The following is a 21,564-nucleotide window of genomic DNA, read 5'->3' as shown; positions in this document are numbered from 1 at the left end:
CGGGAGGTTCCCATATAAACCAAGCAATGGCCTGGTGCGGATCGCAGACCCCGCTATTGAATTGCTGCATCTTCGCCTGGTTGCTTGAAGCTTGTCTTCACTGCAGCGTTAGTTTGAGCCTGGTCTCTCCCCAGCTCCTGTCCACATGCAAAAATCTCAAGCTAGAGGACGAGTGGGTGCTTTCAGCTCCGGCCAGCTGGCTGTCAGGGGCCCTGGGCTGCAGCGCGGATGCTGCCGATGCTCAAATTAACAAGGCAGCAGCTGGAACAGCAGCAGGTAATCCAATCAGGTCGCTAATCCCATCGCTGCTAATCCAATCGCTGAGCTAATCCAATCACTCTGTGCAGCCCTGGTGGGATCTGGAGGGAGGGTCCCTGCCCTAGGCAAGAGTGCGTGAAGCAGCCAACTATTGGGATGGGAAGAGGACCTTAAAACTGGCTGGTCCCTTTGGAGAGTTCATGGGGACTGTGTAGTGCATAAGACCCAGGGGGGAGAACCCATCCTCCGGCCCGTCATTGTCAGAGGACACGAAACCACGCAATAGAAACGTCCTATAAAAGACAATTCCCAATGGATTGCATGCTCTGATTTTAAAAGGTCTTAATCACAGGGAGATAATTCGACAGCTAGCAGACTGCCGGGGCCAACACTCATCCTCGAGTTTTCCCTTTCTTAGTGCATGTCGTCACGGGGGAGCTCTGCCTGTTATGAACCCCGGTAATTATACCAGTATACCCTCCACCCCGTGCACACACTTATTTTGGTAGAAAAGTGGCACTTGCTGAGACTAACTTAAACTCACTTGTGCACCAGAAACTAAACCCAGCCCAGCCTGCAAGAGCGTGCATGCAGCAGTGACACCAGGTTAACAGCCTCCGTGTGAGCTTAACCCAGTGCAACGCCCTGTGCAGGCAAGGGCGGATGGTGAGTTGTGTGGCCCCGTGGAAGAGGGGCTCCTGTGGCCTTAAAACCTCCAACTCGGGGTAGAGAAGGTGGCTGAAACAGCCCTTGCTTTCCCTGCCATGTCTTACGAAAGCCTTGGAGGGGAAATAACTAACAGCTCCAGGGCTGAGAGCACCAATTACACGAGAGCCGCTGAGGATGCCTTTGCCGCGACAAGGCGCAGAGATTTCCATGGGCTGGGAGCTGCAGCTGCTTTTTGCAGCTGGGAGATCCCCTCCGAGAAGCCTCCGCTGTCCCTGCGACCTTCCCCCCACCTCCATTTTGCACGAGACGATGCCTCAGTGCAAGCGGCCGGTCCATATGTGAGGGGCTCGTGACCAAGTCTCTGACAACATGGATGGATGTGTTCCACCCGGCGTTGCTGCTCATATGTGTGCTAGCGCCGGGGCTCTCGCTCCACCCACCGAGAGCCAAGTTCATCCCTGGTGCAGCCTTACTGCAGTCACGGGGCCACGTTCGAGGGCTCACGCATGCATCCCTCTGTCCACCCGGTGCCTGCGCGCCTCCGTTTCAACCCCAGGATCTGAGCCTCTCCCCAGAGCAGCTGCAAAGCAGAGTGACTCCAGAGTTACAAAGGCGAGTAGGGCTTGTCTGCAGGGGTTACACCCACAGCAAGCTTGGCCCTGAGTGTTTTGGGCAGTAAAGGAGAAACACCTGCACGGGGCCTGGATTGAAGCTGGAGCGTTTGAAAGCTTCCCCCCGTCATAATATCTCACATTCACCCAGTCCAGCATCTTTCATCCCAGGGCTCCTCGCGGGCCTGATGTTAAGCTGGATTTGGGAATCATCTGCATTTGCTCAGATCAACAGGCTTTTTGTTTTGCAAACCAAATCCACGAAGTCCGCAGAGCCAGCGCTGGATTTATGCTTTGCTGTATGTGTTTGGACTCAAAGGCCCTTTTAATGGAAGCCGAAGTCCACCCCGAGCCCTGGGTTTCAAAGTGAGCGGAGGAATTACACCAGCCATCTGGAGTAGCTCAGAGCTGCACAGACCCGACAAATCCTCCCCCTGCCATTTGCTGATAAAAGGCAAAGCCCCCAGAGGGAAAATCGTGCCGGGCTGGACCAGGCCTCCTGGCTGGATTGCTACCAAAGGGGGTGGCTGTGCCTGGAAAGTGACCCTGGAAAGCGGCTGCATTTGCACACGATGCTCCGGGGATGAAGCTGGGGAAGGAGAACTGTGCTGGCCAGAGAAGGAAAGCCCCGCATCGTGCCCGCCTGGGTATCTGGTGGCGTGCTCCATGAATGCTGTGAAACCCTATCTCAACCCCCTACGAGGCCAGCCCTGAGCAGAGAGATGGGGAAGGGGGTGGTGGCCGGGCGGGGAACCGCCTGTGGTGCGTGTGCCTGTCTTCACGGACACCTTGTCCTCTCCTTTCCTGCAAAGCCACGAGTGCGCGACAGCCGGTGCGGTGCTTTTCTCCTCGAGCTGAGGGGGTCCGTGGCACTTCAGCAGGACTCTGCGTGCATCTCTGCCAGGCCCGTGCCCTGCATCTCCTTGTCTCGCACCACCCCTCCCTACCCCTTGGAGCTTGGCACCACCACTACTGCCGTCTCCCAGGGTTCATGCCGAAGAAGTTGCACCAGCAGCATCCCCCTCTCTATTGTGCAGTTGCAGGTTTTGAGGCCCTGGAGGAGAAGGCAGTGAGATAGAGGTTGGGTATTATTTAATTCCTGCATGCCAGTCCTGGGACAGAGGCAGTCACGAACGGCACATAGGCTGCCCCCTCTTTCAGGAATCTCAGCCCCAGCAAGTCTGCTGCCAGCAGCAAATGCCCTTGCTGCTGGCCACAGCTCCCTGGAAGAGAAACCACATTGCAAACCTGGATGTCTGCCTTCCCAGCAAGTCCCTTGAAAGTCCTGTCATCCCTCAGCTTCATCTTCAGTCACACCCATGAGGTTGCTCTCTGATGCTGGGCTCTCCGGGAAACAGAGCAGTATTGAGGGGTTACGAAGGGAGAAGCCGGCGCTGTTCAAAGGCAGCTCAGAGCTGAGCTCCAGCATGGAGGGAGCCTCCTACCCCTGCCCGGCTCCACTCCCAGCCTCTCGCTCTACCTGCCCTTGCTTGCACAGAGCCGGGAAGCCTCTCCCCATGCTCACTTGCATGGACCTCCACGGGCTTCGAGACCAGAGAATTGCACACGCGTGGCTGTTCTGCTGCACCGCGAGGCCATCCTCCTCCGGACGGGCCGTGCCTATTGGCAAGGCTGCGCTGCGATCGGCAGGTGCCGAGATCCTGCTTCCAAATGAGCTGTCCGGCCTCTGAGCCTGGGAGCTGACAGCAAAACCCAAAGGGAGGGCCCAAGCTGGCGTGCAGACAGCAGCGCACATCTGCTCAGGACAGCCGCGCTGCGCCGCCTGGTTGTCTTCACCTGCCTGGTTCCCGGCACATCTGGCTTGGCAGCCCCCAGCCCGGCGTTCGCGCGAACACCCGGACCGAGCACATGGCGAGGTGCTGGCTTCTCCTCCCGGCCGCGCTTCTCCCTTGTTCAATAATTAACGCCCCACTCGTTACCGCCGATCCCTTCTGCACATGAAAAAGCAGCCGGGGCAGATGTGGCTGGCATGATAACGCTCTAGCCCCAGCCTTGGCCTTTTGAGGACCCGAGGGAAGCAGATTAGAAGATGCACAGTCCTCAGAGAGACCCGTCCCCACACCCCATCACCTTGCACAAGGAGCGAGGACTCACCCTGCTAGCGATCCAGATGAAGGGCCACCGCCGGTTGTTATCGATGCTTCAGTACAGCGACAGCCCCAGAGCATGCTGCGCGCAGAAGCTGGTTCATCCTCACCTCAGCTGCTTGCAAAGGAGAGGGGCAATTTATTCCTGCACCCTCAAATTACAGCTGGAAAGGGAGATGCAGGGGAGGTGAGGAAAGGAGAGACGATGCTGTTGCCCTGGGAAGGGGAAGTGTCAACCACCAGCCTGCGTCCTAGTCTCAACCCTCCTTGAAGCCCATTCTGAAAGTGCTTTATCCCTATTGACTTAGTTTTTACTTGGGCCAAGCACCCGCTGAGGTCAGGTCTTGTCAATGCACTAGGGAAGCTTTGGCCCCCGTGACCCAAGTCTGGACTGAAACATGGGCACGGTGATTTCCTTCATGCCCAGACGTCAGCTGGGCCGGTTGTTCGCAGCCGGAGAAGGGCTGAGATCCACCCCCGGCATTGCACCTCAAACACCAAACAGCCGTGAAGTACGTGTGCCCGACAGACCCCAGATGGCTTTGAACTGCAGCACAGCATCGAAAGGAGGCCTGTCTCCGCCTGCCCACCTCGCTCTGCGCTCAGATTTGAAGTCTCTCTGTCTCTTTTCACCGTAGTATCTGGTGGACTTCTAATCAGCTCAGGAAATAGCATCAGCTATTCCATGTCTTTGCTCCAGGCCTCATAAAACAGATGGTAATACACCCACAAAGGGCGGGGGGGATGCTAGCAGCTCTCCTGATGTGCTGCAGAATTCGCCCGTGTTTTCTGAGAGGCAAAACCGACCAGGGAGGCTGGTTTCTGTTGGGCAGGGCTGCAAGGTGCTGGCTCTGTCCACACTGGACCTGAGGCAGTGCAAAAGAGCTGGGCAATGGCCAGGTTTTGCAATGACCTTTCTGTCTTGTTCCAGTAAAGCCCGACCCTCCAGAGAACGTGGTGGCCAAGCCAGTGCCCTACAGCCCGCGGCGGCTGGAGGTGAGGTGGAATAACCCGTCCTCGTGGCCTGATCCAGAGTCCTTCCCGCTCAAGTTCTTCCTGCGGTATCGGCCCCTCATCCTCGACCAGTGGCAGCACGTGAGTGATGTCTCGGTTCCCTTCCCTCGGGGGGCCGGAGGGTGCTGGTGTCGGGGAGGTCTGGGCCATCGGTCCTGCCTGACCTGCCGTGAAGCCGGCGGAGCTGGGACTCTCATGAAGGACCTGCAAAGGGACTGCCAGAGTAACGTTCATTAGTGGCAGAGTAACGTTCGTTAAGGCCAGAGTAAAATTCATAGCTGCCAAAGTGCTGGTAACCCACCTGCGCAGACACGGGCGCTTGATTCCTTCCTTTATGCCCGGTGGAGCGAACTGACACAAAAGCGCCGTCCCTCTCTCCCTCCACGTCGCGTCCGACGTCCTCACTCGCTGCATTTGACACGGGCCCCAAGCTCTCTTCTCCGGGCATATATTCCCCATAAAACTTGCCGATGAGATGTAAATGGCGGGGGGGGTATAAATGCCACCGCATTTCAACGGGCTTCACCGCGACGCCTTTTGAGCCGGCAGTCACAGCCCGTGGCTGTGGCTTGCGCTGCAGTCGGGAACGTGGTCCTTGCCGTCACGGGGTCGTCTGTTCACTTTATATTTTTGCTTTGTTTCTAAAGAGAAAAAGGTGTCGGTGATGTTCTTGGCAGTGCTGAGGGGCTTTGCTAGCTGTGAGGGAGATAAAGCATGGGCCTTCTTCCATGCTGCGAGAGGTGAATTTGAGTTTTTCTGGCCCATTCAGCCCCCATCTTTGCCGGTGCTGGCTATCAGAAGGCCACTTACAGCGACTCGAGTGATGCTCCCCGAGGTGGAAATTCACCCCGTGGGAAGTAGCCTGAGTGGATTTGTGCAGAGCTCACGGTTCTCTAATCTTCTTGACCGTTCATTCGGTTTCAAATGGAAAATTTCGGTTTGTCTTGTCAAAAACAGCACACGTGTTGGCTTCTGATCGGAGAGGGGGACTTTTTCTGCTTTCCTTCTTTGCCTTTTATTTTTTCCAGTAGAAACCAGGGAGGAATGGGAAGTGGGAGGGGAGCCAGCAAATGAAACCCAGAAATTGAAACCAATTTTTATTTTTGCCTTTGCTTTTGAAAGTGTTTTCATAGAAACAAAGATAAAAATTTCCTCTTGGCTGTGCTCTCAAGAAATTTGGGTCCATGCATGTGTAGCAAACCAGCTTTGCTTTGCTTTCCAAAACCCCTTTTTGGGGGAAAACATTAATGGATTTTAACCACCCCTGTCCTGTGGGTTCATGTGGGGAATTGCCTAGGTGACAAGCTCATCTTTCATCGGCACTGGTTTGGGATGGGATGGATGTGCTGCCCGGGGGCACTTGTACACTCCACGCCATTTAGTCCTAATTAACTTAAAGATGATTAAAGAAGAGTCCAGCTGGCTACTAGTCCCCAACTCTGTCTGTCTTGTCTCTATGGACAAGTAGCCCTCACCGAGTCCAGGTGTTTGGGTGCTTGCGCCCTATGCACCCAAAGTAAAGGAGAGTGAGCAGTTTTGCAGCCTTCTGGAGTCCCTTCAATGCAGTCCCTAGATTTGGGCAATGCATGGAGAGAAGGCGGGTGCTCCAGGGGCTGAGGCATTTTCTGGGACTTAGGAGACCTGCGTGTGAGGCTTCCTCTGTGGCCTTCTTGGGCCGGCCACTTCTTTTCCCTGCCCCTCAGCTCCCCAGCTGTACACAGCTGGAGGCGCGCTGCAAGGAGGGTGCATGGAAAATGTGGAGTTGCTGAGATACTGTCCCACGAAAGAGCTACGGTTATTTAGCCTGGAGAAGGGAAGACTGAGGGGAGATGTGGTCACCATCTGCAAATCCCTTGAGGGCGATGACAGGAGGACGGCGATGGGCTTTTCTCTGTGGCTGCAGGGGACAGGACTAGGAGCAATGACCTCAAGCTGCAGCACGGGGAATTTAGGTTAGAGGTTAGGAGGAACTCTTGACTCTGAGGGTGACCAAGCCTTGAAACAGGCACCGAGAGCAGCTGTGGACTCTCCATCCTTGGACGTTTTCAGATGCAGGCTGGATAGACCCGTGCCTGGGATGCTTTGGTCAGGGCTGATCCTGCCTTGAGCAGGAGGCTGGATCAGATATGCCCTTGTGAGGTCCCTTCTGGCCCAGCTTTCCTAAGAGTCCTGTTGGCAATGTATTCACACCTCAAAGAAACTTCTCCATACAGAGGATGGGAACTTGCCATGCCACAACCCCACAAAGCTGGGAGTCCTGGACACTATCCTAAGGGGTGGGAAGAGGTGGGTTTAAACCCACTCTACCTCTCCAGCAGAGTAAGGCATTGACTTTGGGTGCCCCACATGGGCCTAAATCATTGGGGGAAAGCTTTTGTTGCTACCACTGCAACTGCTTGTCATTTTTTTGGGCTTTCAGTGTGAGCACCTGAAAATCCAGAGTCCAGGGTCGAATGCCATGTCCTGTGCAGCCGAAAACAACATGTTTCTGCTTTGCACTTTGGCAAGGGAAAAACAGTGATAAAATGATCTCAGATTGATCCCACCTGAATTTTCTTTTTTCAACTTTATTGTGGTTTGCTGCCAAATGCAAAACCATGGGATTCAGACAGCCCTGGAGGCAGCATCGTTGCATCCTGGAGTGGATTCTGCATGGCATGTTGCCATTACGGGAGCATGATGCCACTTGGAGGGGCTTGGCATTGCTCTTTGAAACCCCAGCTCTTCAGATCATAGGACAGGGGGAACGTCAGGCTGGAAGGGACCTGACAAGGTCATGTCTAGTCCTGGCAGGATCATTCCTGACCAAACCATCCCATCCGTATGTCTTTCCAACCTACTTCTGAATGTTTCCAAGCATGGAGGTGCTGATCCAGACCCACCGCGTTGTGGGCACGTTCTCTCCATCACATAAGTGGCCTGGCAGGTCCCGGCTTCCTGAAGAGGCTGCTTCTCCCATGTCACGTGGCGTGGGGCAGGCTGGATGTAGTGCACGTGTGTGGCACCATTGCACGCTGCCCCCCTTCCACGCCCAGCACTCACTAGCTCTCTGGGCATCAGTACAGGGGCAGCTGGTGAGGTGATGTCTTTCTTAGGCACTGCTTGCTCATATAAAGTGACTCCCCTGGTCTCTGGCATTCGTGGCATCGTGAAACGGGGTGCTTGGGAGTCATATGCTTGATGGCTGGCAGCCCAGATTTGCAGGATAAGGCGCAGCAGGCTGGGGACTGGGCTGTGTGCACAGCCAAGGGGATGGCAGACAGTCTGGTTTGTGCATCACTTGCAGTTATTCAGCAGGGAAATTTTTTGCGGTCGCTAATGCAATTCTTGCTTTCAGGGCAGGCAGAGATAGAGCCGCAGGACCCCTTTCCCCGTCCACACAGGCTGGGTGCTGTGTTATGGGGGTTGTTTCAGGACCAGGCTGGAGCCATTGGGACAGCTTTGCTGCCAAATGCATTTGTCCCTGAAGTCTCCCCCCAGAGTGGCAGAGGCCTGGCTGGGCTCCACATCCTTCTCCCTCTTCAGGCTGTGATGAGCTCATCCCCATTAACTGCTGTCTAATGCTGGATGTTTCATTGCCCTTAAAGCATCCTTAGCCACTGAATGATTGAGGTAGAGGCCTTTCCTTGTGCTCAGTCTGCATGCCGTCATGGGGCGGGGGTTCATTGTCAAAGGTGCAGCGTGGAAATGGTTAACGATCCCTGTTTGCTGCCACCACGGTGCCCTGCAAAAGCCTCTGCCCAGAACATGCCTTTGCCTGACTTTCTGACTTCCCTGCTGCCATAGCCTGGTCTAAGGGGTGCTTGGGATGCATAAGTGGTCTGGCAAGACCCAGCTTCCTGAAGAGGCTGCTTCGGCCACACCACGTGGCATGGGGCAGGCTGGACGCAATGCACTTACGTGGCACCATTGCATGCTACCCTCTTCATTGCCCGGCATGCAAATGCCATTGCTCAGAAGCAGTCTGGGCATCAGTACAGGGGCGGCTGGAGACTCGTAGAGTCAGCATAGGGTCCTAGAGCCAAAGGGAGCTGCAGAGGTCACGTCTAGTCCAGCCCTGGCCTGAGGCAGGATCAGCTCTGTCCAAACCAGCCCAGACACATCCAGGATCTAAAGTCTTTGCAGAATGACTCTCAGCACTGACACAGCACCAGGCATCCCCCGCAGCCCTGCCCCAGGTAAAGCAGGGCGACCACAGCTGCCGATGTCCTGCTGCTGCAAAAGGGGTTCATATACTCTCAAGAGACCCCAGGCAGGGCCGTGCCCCTGCTGCAGAGAAAGGCAAAAGCCCCAGTCTGGACCAGTCTGACCAGGGAGGAAAATCCCTTCCTGCCCCCAGTGCAGTGTTGATCTGACCCTGAGCGCAGGGGCAAGACCTCCAGCCAGGACCTCGCTGGTTGGTGCCAGCAGGAGCATTGGCACAGCCCAGCCCCATCCCCAGCCCGGGCTGCAGCACCCAGCGTCTCTGTGGGAGGCTTCAAACCCCCTGACACATGGCTCAGAAAGGGGAGAAGGGGGCAACCAGCCTGGAAAACCCCCATCGCAGAGCACCGACATCGCTGCACCCGCATCATCCCGCCCAACCTCTCCTTGACCCCTCCAGTGATGGAGAGACCCCGCTTCCCTGGGTGCCTATTCCCCTGCCTCCTTGCTGCGACAGGGAAGAAGTGTTTCCTGAGATCCAACCTCAACCAAACAACACCACTGCCATGCCCCAGCCGTCCCTCCACCCCCATGATCTTTCCCCACGTCTCACTCCCCGCTGCTCAGCAGCCGGCCTAGCAGAGTGAGCGCTGGTAGGATCAGGTGCATGGCGAGCTGTGGAGGGCAGGGGCATCTCACTCAATCGCTGCCGGCGTTTAGGAGTCGAGTCACGCCAGGCCTTGGCAGCGGGGTGGGACGAGGCCGTCGGCCGCAGTGCTGGACTCGGGGTCTCCTCGGGGTCTCAGAGAGCAATTAGGATGATGCCCGCCCCGGGAGCCCCACAAAGGGCCGGCTGGGAAGAGTCCTCACCCCGGCCGTGCCCCGGGCAGCTGAGACCTAGGCTCCGGTCTTCTCTGGCAACTGCCTCCAGGCAGGACCTGGGGGTCTCTGCTGCACCTCTGCCAAAGCGTGCACTTGCACGCGTGCACGCCGGGATCCGGGCCACGCCGTGGCACCTCAGAGGGAGCTGGATGCGGCTCTTTCCCGTCGGGCAAAGCCAGCAGAGCTGGGCTGCCAGCTGCCGGCCTCTCCCTTCACCGCGCCCTGCACGGCTCGTCCCCGGAGCAGGCGAGGCTCCTCCTTTGCTGGAAGAGAAGCCGGCACGCTCGGGTGCCAGGACAGCGCGATGGGATATTTGTAGCCTAAACAGGTTTTTTATCCTCGGCTTTTGGCAGAATCTCACGTTCTGTCTCCTAAATAGAAAACATTAAATATTTAGGGCGTCCTTTCTTTTCCTCCTGCTTTTAAGTTGGTAATTCAAGCCAGATTAGCATGGTTTCCTCTTCTGTTTTATGGCCCCGGCCTGGCCCCAAGTGAGCGCTTCTAATGCGCTCAGATGTTCTTCTAATGGATTACCTAGGCTGGAACTGGATACTCTTTCCTAATGGATTGCTAATAGCCTGTTTCTGGTTTTACAGGCTCCTCCAGCTAACTCACAACAGCAGCAGCGCTCCCCACGCTCACACATCCCATCTCCTGGCAAGCACACATGGAGGCGATCACACGTCTCTGCAGACATGCACACACACAGGTATACGGTTGGCTTGCCACCACACGCGTGTGCGAGAGAGCAGGCACCCCCTGCCACTGCACGTGTCCGCCTCTTGACCACACTGAAGGGCTGGGTATGTTTCTATGCCGTGCCCAGGGACGGGGCGTGGTGGCCATGTTACAGCCATACGCCCTCGGTGAGAGTCCACGTCCCCGGGGCGTAGAGACGCTGGCAGGTCCCCGCGGGCATGAAGCAGAGGCAGGCCCCGCAGTGCAGCTATTGAACCTATATTAGCCAGTCGCCTCTCCGCTATGGCAGCACTGGGGCATTGTCCCTGCCCTCAGTCCTCTCACTTTTGCCTTGAAGGGAGCTCCTGGGGTTTTGCGTCTTGCAGGTGGGTGTGAGTTTGAGGGTCCCCTGGGTCACTGGTTGCTCAGGGCACTGGACTCACTGGCCCCAAAGTGCCTTCCAGTCTCTCCTGTGATGCTGTTCGCCTGCTTTGAGTGCCCAGCTGGATCAGACCCTTAGACAGGGCACCATGTCACTGTCCAGGACCTTACTATAGTGTCCAGAAGCCCCTTCCCCTGCAGCTCGAGTCAATGGGGAAGCTTTACAGCGGATACCCAAGCACTTTGGGTGCAGCTTGGTAGAGAGCTGTGGCACGTGAGCCTGCACACATCTGTGCACACATGCATGCACAAACACACGTGTCAGTGAGGGACAAGGAGACACCCCTTCTTGAGCCACATCTGGCCCAGACACTGTTGCTGCAGAGAGGTGCCTTTCCCCAAGGGCTGTTGGAAGGGGATTGAGTCACTCATCAGTGTCACGCGGCAAGCCAGGACCTGCAATCTGGAGGTGGGTGGAAAAGGCCCTGAAAATGTGACAACCAATCCTTCGGGGAAGGAGGAGACACCATTTGCCCTCTGGCTTTGGAGGGGCACCTGCTCAAGCTTTCCCCCATCACCTGGAGAGCTGGAAAGATTCCTCCTTGTAAACGGGAAGCGGAGACCCTCAGCTCCTCGCATGGCCCTCCAAAAACCACCGACGGTGACAGGGCTTGCTCTGTACCCGCGAGAGCTGGCTGCACCGGGGCAGAGTCGGGGACGATGCTGCGGGTATCGCACACTGGTCTTCAGCCTTCTTGGACCCCCCTCCATCACACCTGCAAACTGAACGGCACCCCCTTTCAAGTGCGTGAGAAATCGGCCCGGTTCACCCATCCCCGCCCAGCTCTCGGACAGCCAGTCCGACCCCGCAGTCAGGACCGTGCATGCCGACAAGGGGGCGGCGGGTTGTCAAATGCAGTCACACAAGTCGCTGTCTGAACTGGGTCTTTCTCTGAGCTGGGGAGGGGGACAGGGATCAGCGCTTAATCTGTCCTGGCTGTCACTCTTTTTTCCCATTGCAATCGGTCTGTGCTGCAACGGTAGCGGTTGCAAAGCGACTCCCATCCCTCCACCCTCTCAGCGTGAGCCTAGCCAGGGTTGCCTGGGTGTGTTGGCACGATAGCTCTGGAGAGCCCTTGAGCATCAACAAAAAAAGATAAGCCCAGCAGCAGGCCTGTATGACAGCAGCATCCTCCCGCTGCTGGAGACAGGCCCCTGACACAGGTGATAAGCGCTTAAGTGGAAAAGGTGCTAAAGAGGGGACATGAGAGCACTTCTTCAAATACCTGAACAGCTGCCAGAAAGAAGAAGGGAAGCAGCTTTTATCTCTCGCTGCAAAGAACAGAACGGAGCAGCGGCTGGAAGCTGCTGCAAAGCAGGCGCAGGTTTGGGTATCAGGAAACACTTCTTCACCGTCAGAGCAGAGAGGCAGCAGGATAGATGCCGGGTGGGGGCTCTCCATCACTGGAGGTGTCAAGGAGAGGGTGGACAAACACTGGGGGGGGTGATCTAGGGGCAGCCATGCCTGTGCTCTGCTATGGGGGTTTCCCAGGTTCCTGGCCTGTGCTGGTGCCCCCTCTCCCTCTTTCTGCTCCATGTCTCAGGGGGTTTGAAGCCTCCCCCAGAGGCGCTGGGTGCTGCAGCCCAGGCTGGGGATGGGGCTGGGCTGGGCCAATGCGCCTGCTGGGTCCTGGCTGGAGGGGCTTGTTGGTCAGATCGACACTGCACAGGGGCAGGAAGGGATTTCCTCCCTGGTCAGACTGGTCTGGACTGGGGGTTTTGCCTTCCTCTGCAGTGGGGGCACGGCCCTCTTTGAAGCGTTGCAGCAGCTGGATGTTGGCTGCCGCGGTCCCCCTGCTTTCCCTGGGGCAGGGCTGGGGGTGATGCCTGAGGCTGTGGCCAGGCTCTCTGTCATTTTTTATGACGATCTGGGCCATAGATGTGTCCGGGCTGGTTTGCACAAGGCTGATCCTGCCTCAGGCAGGGATCTCTGCAGCTCCCTGCCAGCCCCACTGCTCTGGGATGTCTGTAATGTCTATACTAAGCCTCCTTCCACTCAGAGGATGAAACAGGACTTGCGGCAGGGTCTGATGCACTTGGCATAGAGCAGGACTGAGAACTGGGACTGGGGGGAAGAATCTCACCCAGGGCTGATGCCACGGGAGGGGCAGCTTACAGCGGCTGGCCTTGGCATACATGTTAGGGACACTGAAGGGCAATCACCGCTGCGGACATAAGGATACATGTTGAAGGTGGCTGAAGGTTGATGGCCGCTGCTGGCTCTAGGATGCTTGTTGGGAGCACTGGGGGGGCATGGAGCTGCATACTGGGATTGCTGGGATGCCTTGGCCATGTCTGGTATAAGGACAGGGGACAGTCCCAGGGCAGGCATACAGGCTGCTCACAGAGGCTGGTAGGGAGTGATGGCTGGTCCTGACATAGGTATATCTGTCGAGATACACGCCATCCCTCACTCATCGCACCCAAATCTTTTGACCTTTGATTCCCAGCCTTGTCATTCGAACACGGAGCAAAGCATGTTCACCCAGGCCCAGGACATGTCAGCAAGCAATGGGGGAGCTGGGCCTGGGGGCGTTAAGATCAGAGCATCTCCATTTGCTGCAGCCATCTCCAGGTTGGATCAGGCCTGAGCAACACACATACACACACATGCACGCACAGACACACTCCTGATTGCATGAGCATGCACCAGTGCGCACGCCTGCAGTCACATGTCCCTGCCCAGACCGCCATGCCCGCATACCTGCTCCCATGCGTCACCACACACGTGCACATGTGCTGGAACACCGACCGGCACGTGCACGCAAGCGGTCAAGTGCTCCCCTCACTGCTATGCTGCCTGCAAAACTAGCCTCCCCCACTGCTTAAGGACACACCTGGCTTTATTTGGGGGAGTTTTCCCACCAACAGACAGCGGCATCTGGATCACATGAGAGAAATTGCCCCCTTTTTGCAGGGTTTGCTTGCTAGAAGAGCCTGGCTGTCTACCCTCCTGGCTCCACCAGGGTACATTCGAGGGCTGCTTGGTGCAGGCTGCCGGGGTCTGTGTGTTTCGGACGGCCGACACCAGCAAACCGCCTCCCAGATTGTGGACGCGATGCAGAAAGAACCACTCAGATTCGTGTTTGGTGGTGCAAGCTCAGGAGTTTATTGCCACTTGGATGAGTGGATGTGTTTAACCATCAGCCCAATGCACCACACAAGCCCGTGCCCAGCAGCCAGGGGACACGTGAGCTACGATCCCTGATGCCGCTGCAAAAAACAGGTCTCATGGCTCCAATATTTATAGCCTAAGTGCCCTAGTCTCATGGCAATTTTTATCTACTCTCCATCGAGATCCCCCTTTGTACTTGTCCCTCTCACCAAGTTCGCACCCGGCACCTTCAGTCCTTTTTATCCCGGCTTCTTCCTTTCCATTACTCCTCGGGCTATTCAGCAGCTGCTTCTGCTGCTCCCTACTTTGAATCAGCTTCTTCACTCAGGACTGCGCTTTTGTCTTCTCTGTTTCTTATCAGGTCGTTCAGGGCTCGTGAGGCCAGCTCAGAGCCTTAGTTTAAAATAGCTATGGCTTAACATAACCGGGACTCCTACAACCCCATCTCCCCATTCGCTGCCCAAAACTCCCTCCGTCGCTGCCAAGGGGTCGCCTGCGGCCACAGCAGTGGGGGCCCTAGTGTAGCAAACACACCCGCAGCCTTTGAAAGGCAAGCCCATGTCTTTTCATAGGGAAGTCATAGTGGAAGGGAGCTGCAGAGGTTGCATCAAGTCCAAACCCTGCCTGAGGCAGAGTCAGTCATGTCCGAAATAGCCCAGACAAACCACCATCTCATCTCTGCATATGACTACCCTCAACCCTGACACAACACCAGACATCACACCCAAACCTGCTGCAGGGAAAGGGGGGGGACCGCGGCAGCCAGCAACGTAAAAGGTTGTTAATATACACTCAAAAGATCCCAGGCAGAGGCCATGTCCCCACTGCAGGGGAAGGCAAACCCCCTGGTGTGGACCAATGTGAGTGGGGGGAAATTCCCTTCCTACCCCCGAAGCAGCATCGATCTGACCCTGAGCGCAGGGGCGAGACCCTCCAGCCAGGGCCCTCAGGGTTGGTGCCAACAGGAGCACTGGCCCAGCCCAGCCCCAGCCCCAGCCTGGGCTGCAGCAGCCTCTAAAACCCCCTGACACATGGAGCTGAAAAGGCGGGGAGTGAGAAACCAGCACAGCCCAGAAACCTGGAAACTCCCCGTAGCAGAGCATGGGCATCGCTGCACCTACATCACCCCTGCCCGGGGCTGCCCAGCTTCTCCCAATGACAGAGGTGACTAGGCCTCCCCCGATCCGTGTTCAATGTGATGACAATCTTGTGGTGCCCAGGTTCTTAGCTGGACTAAGGCTCAGATTTGGACTGGAAGAAGTGCAAATCTCATGAGGTTCAACAAGGACAAGTGCAAAGTCCTGCACTGGGGAGGGAGCAATCCCCTGCACTGGTGCAGGCTGGCGGGGACCAGCTAAGCAGCAGCTCTGCAGAAAAGGACCTGGGGGGACAGGGGACAAGAAGCTGAACAGGAGCCAGCAGTGAGCCCTTGGTGCCAAGAAGGTTACTGGCATCCTGGGCTGCATCGGTAGGAGCATCGCCAGCAGACCAAGGGCAGTGATTCCTCCCTCTACGCGGCACTGGGGAGGCCTGTGTCCAGTTGTGGGCCCCCCACCTCAGAAAGGATGTGGACACATTAGAGAGAGTCCAGTGGAGGGCAAGCAAAATGGTTGTGGGGCTGGGAGGCAGGACTGGTGAAAAAAGGCTTGAGGGAACTGGTCTGATTTAGTCTAGAGAAGACAATACTGGGAGGGGATTGAACAGCAGCCTTCACCTCCCTGCCGGGGGGCTGCAAAGAGGATGGAGCTGGACTGTGCTCAGTGGGGGCAGACGGCAGGACAAGAAGCAATGGGCTCAAGCTGCAGCAAGGGAAGTTGAGGTTGGATATTAGGAAAAAAATTGTCACGAGGAGGGTGCTGAAGCAGTGGCGCAGGCTCCCCAGGGCGGTGGTGCAGTCTCCATCCCTGGAGGCTTTGAAGCCCCGGCAAAGCCTTGGCTGGGAGGATGTAGCTGGGGCTGGTCCTGCTTGGAGCAGGGCGCTGGACTGGATGACTCCTGAGGTCGCTTCAGTACTCATTGTCTGTGATTCTCTGATCTATTTGGCACCGAGTCTGATCTGTGCAGCGCCGGCCACGTCACTGCCCCATGTTACTCCTTGCCCCCAGTGCAGCAGCTGTGGTTGACCGGGCGCACATCACTGCCCTTCAATGGCGAGGAGAGGCGTGCAGATAATTGATTTTTCACTTCGCTGGCTAAGCCCAAGCGCGGCAGAAAAATCCCCTTTCAGGCTGAGCAGAAGGCTTCGCTGTGTTTTGGAGCGTGGAGGTGGGGGGTTGCATTTTGATTTCATGACCTTTAGGCAAATCTGGGCTTGAGACGGCATTGGGAAACCAAAGAAGGCTTTGTTTGGCCTCGTTCTTTTGGGTCTTGTCCGGCTGAGCTGCTTTGCTGTGGCTGCATCTTACCCCAGGCTGCGTTTCTTGGGGAATAAACTGTTTGGGCCAAACATGTCAGGCACCTGCACCAGCAAGTATTGACCTTGGCTGTGCCCTTGAGTGTCTCCAGCCTGATGAGATGTTCTGAAAACAGAGGCCAGGCACGGTGTGAGCATCATGTACCTCTGGGGTGCCCAAATACTCAGGCTTTCCAGGAACATCCATGGGGCCGGACGCAGAACCTGACCCAATGCTCTCGTATCTGCTGTGCAAAGGTGTCCGGATCTGGTTTGTCACGGGAGAGAAGGGCCCAGCAGGGACATGGGGCATATGCAGTGGCTGTCACTCCCTCCAGGGCTAACCAGGCAGGGAGTAAGGCTGGAGCACAGCAGAGACCTGCCAACCCAGTGGACCTGGGAGACCCACGTCCTTCCTGGCTCCCGTGGCTTCTTACTGGTGCCCACAGCTCCGCCACACCAAGACGCTTGGCACGGAGAACAGCTGCAATTGTGGGTAGCTGAGAAGCATCCCTCAGCATGAGGGCAATGTCCAAAAGAAGAGAGAGGCTGCAAACAGGGCAGGAAAGGCTCCTCTGAGCACGAGGCTCCCAGGGGAACCTCATTGGCATGAACCCTGTTGCTTTCAGATAAAAAAAGCCAGGAAAATGAGTGGTTCTGCAATGGCATTTTCCCTTTGGGCCCCTCCAGATGTGCAGGTAAAAGCGTGATGGGATCTGATGCATGAGGCACATAAGCATCTGGGAGCCCCCTCAGTTGCAGCAGCCCGGGGGCACGGATCAGCTGTGGGCTCATGCACCCCTGCTCCGCTGGCTGATGAAGCTCCCAGCCATAGGGCAGACCCAGCCCCACATTGAATTGAAGGTGTGATGTATTTTTTCATGGATGCAGTATTGGCGTATTGTCTCAGCCCTCTTAAGGCGATGTCATGGCCACCGTGAAGAGCTTAAAGGCTACCGGGTAGCATTGTAATGGACACAAGTGATAGAAGGGTGTGATAGAAACAGCCACAAAGTTATTCCACGTTTTTTGTGGAATAACGTGGCTTGTTCCCTGTTTTTTCATGCCATTCACCGATTGAACACGTAGCCAATTTACAACTAAGACATGATTCGCTGGTTAATCACACCGTAAGTGTAATGCATGGCCGGGACCTTTGCTTTAGAAATACCAGGATCACTGGCTCAGGTGTGGGAGGTTGCAGGGGTTGCTGGGGGACCCGTATATCCATACATGTACCCTGCGTGGGCACGTGCACTCATGGCAGGGAGTGCTGCACTTTGAACACACCTCTGCAATGTCAGCGGAGCTGTTGCTTCACTGAATAGGTGTCCTCAGAGCCAAAGACCCTGAACCAGGCATTATCTGGGCAAGGACCTGCACCTCTTCACCTTACCCTCCTGCTAGCCAGCACCAACCCAGACACAGTGGGGCTCACTGACACGTGGTGGGACCCAACGCACGACTGGGCGGTGAATATCGAGGGCTATGGGCTGTGCAGGAGGGACAGGTTGGGGAGGAAAGGCGGCGGGGTGGTGGGCTCTGCACTGAGGAGGAATACACATCCCCACCAGGTAGCACAGGGTCAGAGGGGGGCACACGGAAGTGCTCTGGGTCCGAATACAAGGGGGTCGTGGGGAAAGAGACTTAACGGTGGGGGTCTACTACAGACCCCCCAACCACGGGGAAGAGCTCGACCAGGAGTTCTCACGTCAGCTCATGGAGGTCGTTAGGTCCAAGGACGTGGTCATCGTGGGAGACCTGAACTTTCCAGACATCTGCTGGGAAGGGCAGTCAGCCAGGTCTGACCGCTCACGTCGGTTCTTGGCCAGGGTGCAGGACCTCCATCTACCCCAGGGGGTGGACAGCCCCACCGGGGAGACGCCTTGTTGGACCTGGTGCTGGCCACGGGCGACGACCTGGTGCGGGGGCTGCAGGGGCTCAACCCCCTGGGCAACAGCGATCATCGCCTGCTGGGATTCACCATCCAGCGCAAGGGGGCAGAGGCCGGCAGCAAGGCAGCGGCCCTGGATTTTAGGAGGGCGACTTCAATGAGCTAAGGAGGATAGTTGGAGAAGCGCTGAGGTCCCGGGGGGGAGGGGAGCCGGGTGTCCAAGGAGAGTGGTTGCTCCTTAAGGAGACGATCCTCCAAGCCCAAAGGGAGGTAATCCCAACACAGATCAAAGGGAGCAGGAGGGCGCACAAGCCCCCACGGCTCACCAAAAACATCCGGGAATGTCTCCTAGCTAAAAGGGGGGCGCACCCCCGATGGCAGGGAGGGGCCACCCCCAGGGAGGACTACACTGCAGTCGCTCGGGGCTGCGGGGGGGGCAGGGAGGCCAAGGCGGAGATGGGACTGGGACGAGCGACCCGGATCAAGGACAACAAGAAGTCCTTTTTTAAATACATAGGGGGCAAAAAGAAGGTCTCGGGTAACGTGGGGCCCCTGCAAGACACACTAGGAAATCTGGCCATCACACCAGACGACAAAGCCAACGTGTTTAACGACTTCTTTGCCTGCATTTTCCTGAGCAGGGACCGGATCAGCCCCCACGGGCCCCCCCAGGCCCCAGGGGAGGCGCACCCAGGCCCCGGGTCAGGGCGGATCAAGTCCGGGAGCGTCTGGCGGGACTGGACGTGTTCAAGTCAGTGGGTCCGGACGATCTCCACCCCCGAGCGCTGAGGGAATCGGCTGCGGTCGTTGTGGGACCCCGGCACGGCTGTACGAGCACTCGTGGGGCTGTGGTGTGGGGCCGGAGGACTGGACGAGGCCAGCGTGGTCCCCATCTTCAAAAAGGGGAGGAAGGAGGACCCGGGGAACTACAGGCCAGTTAGTCTTACCTCGATCCTGGGGAAGCTTTTTGAGAGAGTTATCCTGGCGCGTGTCCATGAGGGGCTGGGGGGAGATCATGCTTAGGGGCAACCAACACGGGTTCATCAGAGGCAGGTCCTGTCAGACCAACCTGGCGGCCTCCTACGACCAGGTCACCAAATCCTTAGACGCAGGGGGAGCAGTGGACATCGTCTTCCTGGACTTGTGGAGGCCTTCGATGCTGTCTCTCACCCCGTTCTCATCAAGAAACTGGGGGCTGTGGTGTCGACCCCCACAGTCAGACGTGTCGCCAACTGGCAGGAGGGCCGCGCCCAGAGAGCGGTGGTGGACGGGTCATGTTCGACCTCGGGGGACGTGGGCAGTGGGGTCCCCCAGGGCTCGGTCCTCGGGCCAGCACTGTTTAACATCTTCATCAGCGACTTGGACGAGGGGGTAAAAAGCATCTGTTCAAATTTGCTGATGACACTAAGATGTGGGGGGACGTGGGCACGCTAGAAGGGAGGAATAGGCTGCAGTCGGATCTAGACAGGTTACAGGGGTGGGCGGATGAGAACAGGATGGGATTCAACACCGACAAGTGCAAGGTGCTGCACCTGGGGAGGAAGACCCAGCACCGTACCTACAGGCTGGGGAACTCCCCTCTCGTCAGGGCAGAGGCAGAAAAGGATCTTGGAGTCATCATTGATGCCAAGATGAACATGGGCCGGCAGTGTGGGGACGCGGTCAGGAAGGCCAACCGCACCTTGTCCTGCATCCACAGATGCATCTCGAGCAGGTCCAGGGAGGTGATCCCCCCCCTCTATGCGGCACTGGTCAGGCCGCAGCTGGAGGACTGCGTCCAGCTCTGGGCACCGCACTTCCGGAGGGATGTGGACAGCATGGAGAGGGTCCAGAGGAGGCCACTCGCATGGTCAGGGGACAGCAGGGCAGGCCCGACGAGGAGAGGTGACGGGACCTGAACCAGTTCACCCTCCACAAGAGAAGGCTGAGGGGGATCTAGTGGGCTTTTATAAACTAGTCGGGGGGGATCAGCAGGCACTGGGGAGTCCCTGTCCCCCCGAGCACCACCAGGAGTGACCAGGAATAATGGTGACAAGCTGGCAGAGGGTAGGTGTATGTTAGACATCAGGAGGCGCGACTTCACGGTCAGGGCGGCTGGGGTCTGGAACCAACTTCCAAGAAAAGTGGTGCTGGCTCCTACCCTGGGGGTGTTTAAGAGGAGGTTGGACGCACACCTTGCTGGGGTCTTTTGACCCCAGTACTCTTTCCTGCCATGGCAGGGGGTCGGACTCGATGATCTGCTCAGGTCCCTTCCGACCCGACAAACTATGAAACTATGAAATCTCTTCGTGTTAGGCCAGCCCCTGCTGAGTCCATGTGTCCGAGTCTTATTTTGGTGTATTCTGCACCTCCTCATCCCCTTCGTGTTAGGCCAGCCGATGCTGAGTCCATGCGGGAAAGTCTTACTTTGGCTCACCGTGGGTTTATGTCAGCTGGATTTGTGATTTCTCTGAAACCTGTGCTAATCTAGGAGGAGCAGTGAGCAGGTGGCATGCATGAGACTTCGTGGTGCTCACAGCAGCACCGGGGGGGAAGGCAGTGCTGCTACCTCCATTTTACAAGGGGGAAACTGAGGCGCAAAGAGCCTACATGAGTTGCCCAAGGGCAGAGAGCGGTCTGTAGCAGGGCGTGGGCTCGGGCCCATCTTGGACCCATGCTCCCTGCCTCTCCCCCTCTCACTCTCACCGGGACAGGGAGGCTTGGCTTGGGAAGCGAGGTAGCTCCATGCCACCTGGCACCGCACTTGGGAGAGTTTCATACCCACGATTGCTGGGCTCAGAGATCAAGCCTGGAAACCCCAACCAGGGGCTAAATATTTGTGCCCTGAACTCTTGAGGTGTCCTCCCTCCGTGGGACCTTCGGTGGCCACCGTCTCTGGGGCTGACAAGAGCTGGGTTCATCCTGGGAGGAGAATTTCAGGGCTTCACCACATTTGTGTTGGTTTTCCTCTGAAAAATGGGGTTGTGGCTCCATTCGGCCTTGGGAAAGTCGGCTTTCGCTTGGGGGCCTCTGGAAATCTGAAATGGTCCAGTTGCAAAACACCGCAGCGGTGCCTTGGGGAAGGGAGGCCGGGTCGCTGCAGAGGCCGGAGGAGATCAGCAAAGCCGATAAGAGGGTTAGGAAATGTAACCGATGAGGAAAGATTGAAGGAATTCACTCTGTTTAGTCTAGAAAGGAGAAGGCTGGAGGGAGTGTGAAATCATAGAAATCCTACAGCCGTGGGGCTGGATGGGAGCGCCAGAGGTCACAACTAGTCCACGTCTAGCCTGAAGCAGGATCAGCCCTGTCCAAACCAGCCTGGACACATCCGTTGTCCAACCTCTGAGCAAAACTACCATCAAACCCGGCACCCGGGCATC

General features: G+C 57.0%; 1 protein-coding gene across 6 annotated transcripts in view; it reads left to right on the top strand.

Moving 5' to 3' along the window:
- The window catches only part of CNTFR (ciliary neurotrophic factor receptor), a 335,695-nt gene that overhangs the window by 304,461 nt on the left and 9,670 nt on the right, over positions 1-21,564 (top strand). For all 6 annotated transcript variants that reach the window (XM_090037554.1, XM_090037549.1, XM_090037553.1 and 3 more), the window contains one exon: positions 4,578-4,741. In XM_090037554.1, coding sequence (XP_089893680.1) covers positions 4,578-4,741 — 164 coding nt within the window. The remainder of the gene's footprint in view (positions 1-4,577; positions 4,742-21,564) is intronic.

This window comes from Crocodylus siamensis, chromosome 3 (assembly GCF_052110815.1).
Source record: "Crocodylus siamensis isolate JL-2025a chromosome 3, ASM5211081v1, whole genome shotgun sequence".
Lineage (NCBI taxonomy): Eukaryota > Metazoa > Chordata > Crocodylia > Crocodylidae > Crocodylus > Crocodylus siamensis.
This window is presented reverse-complemented; position numbering and strand designations above follow the sequence as displayed.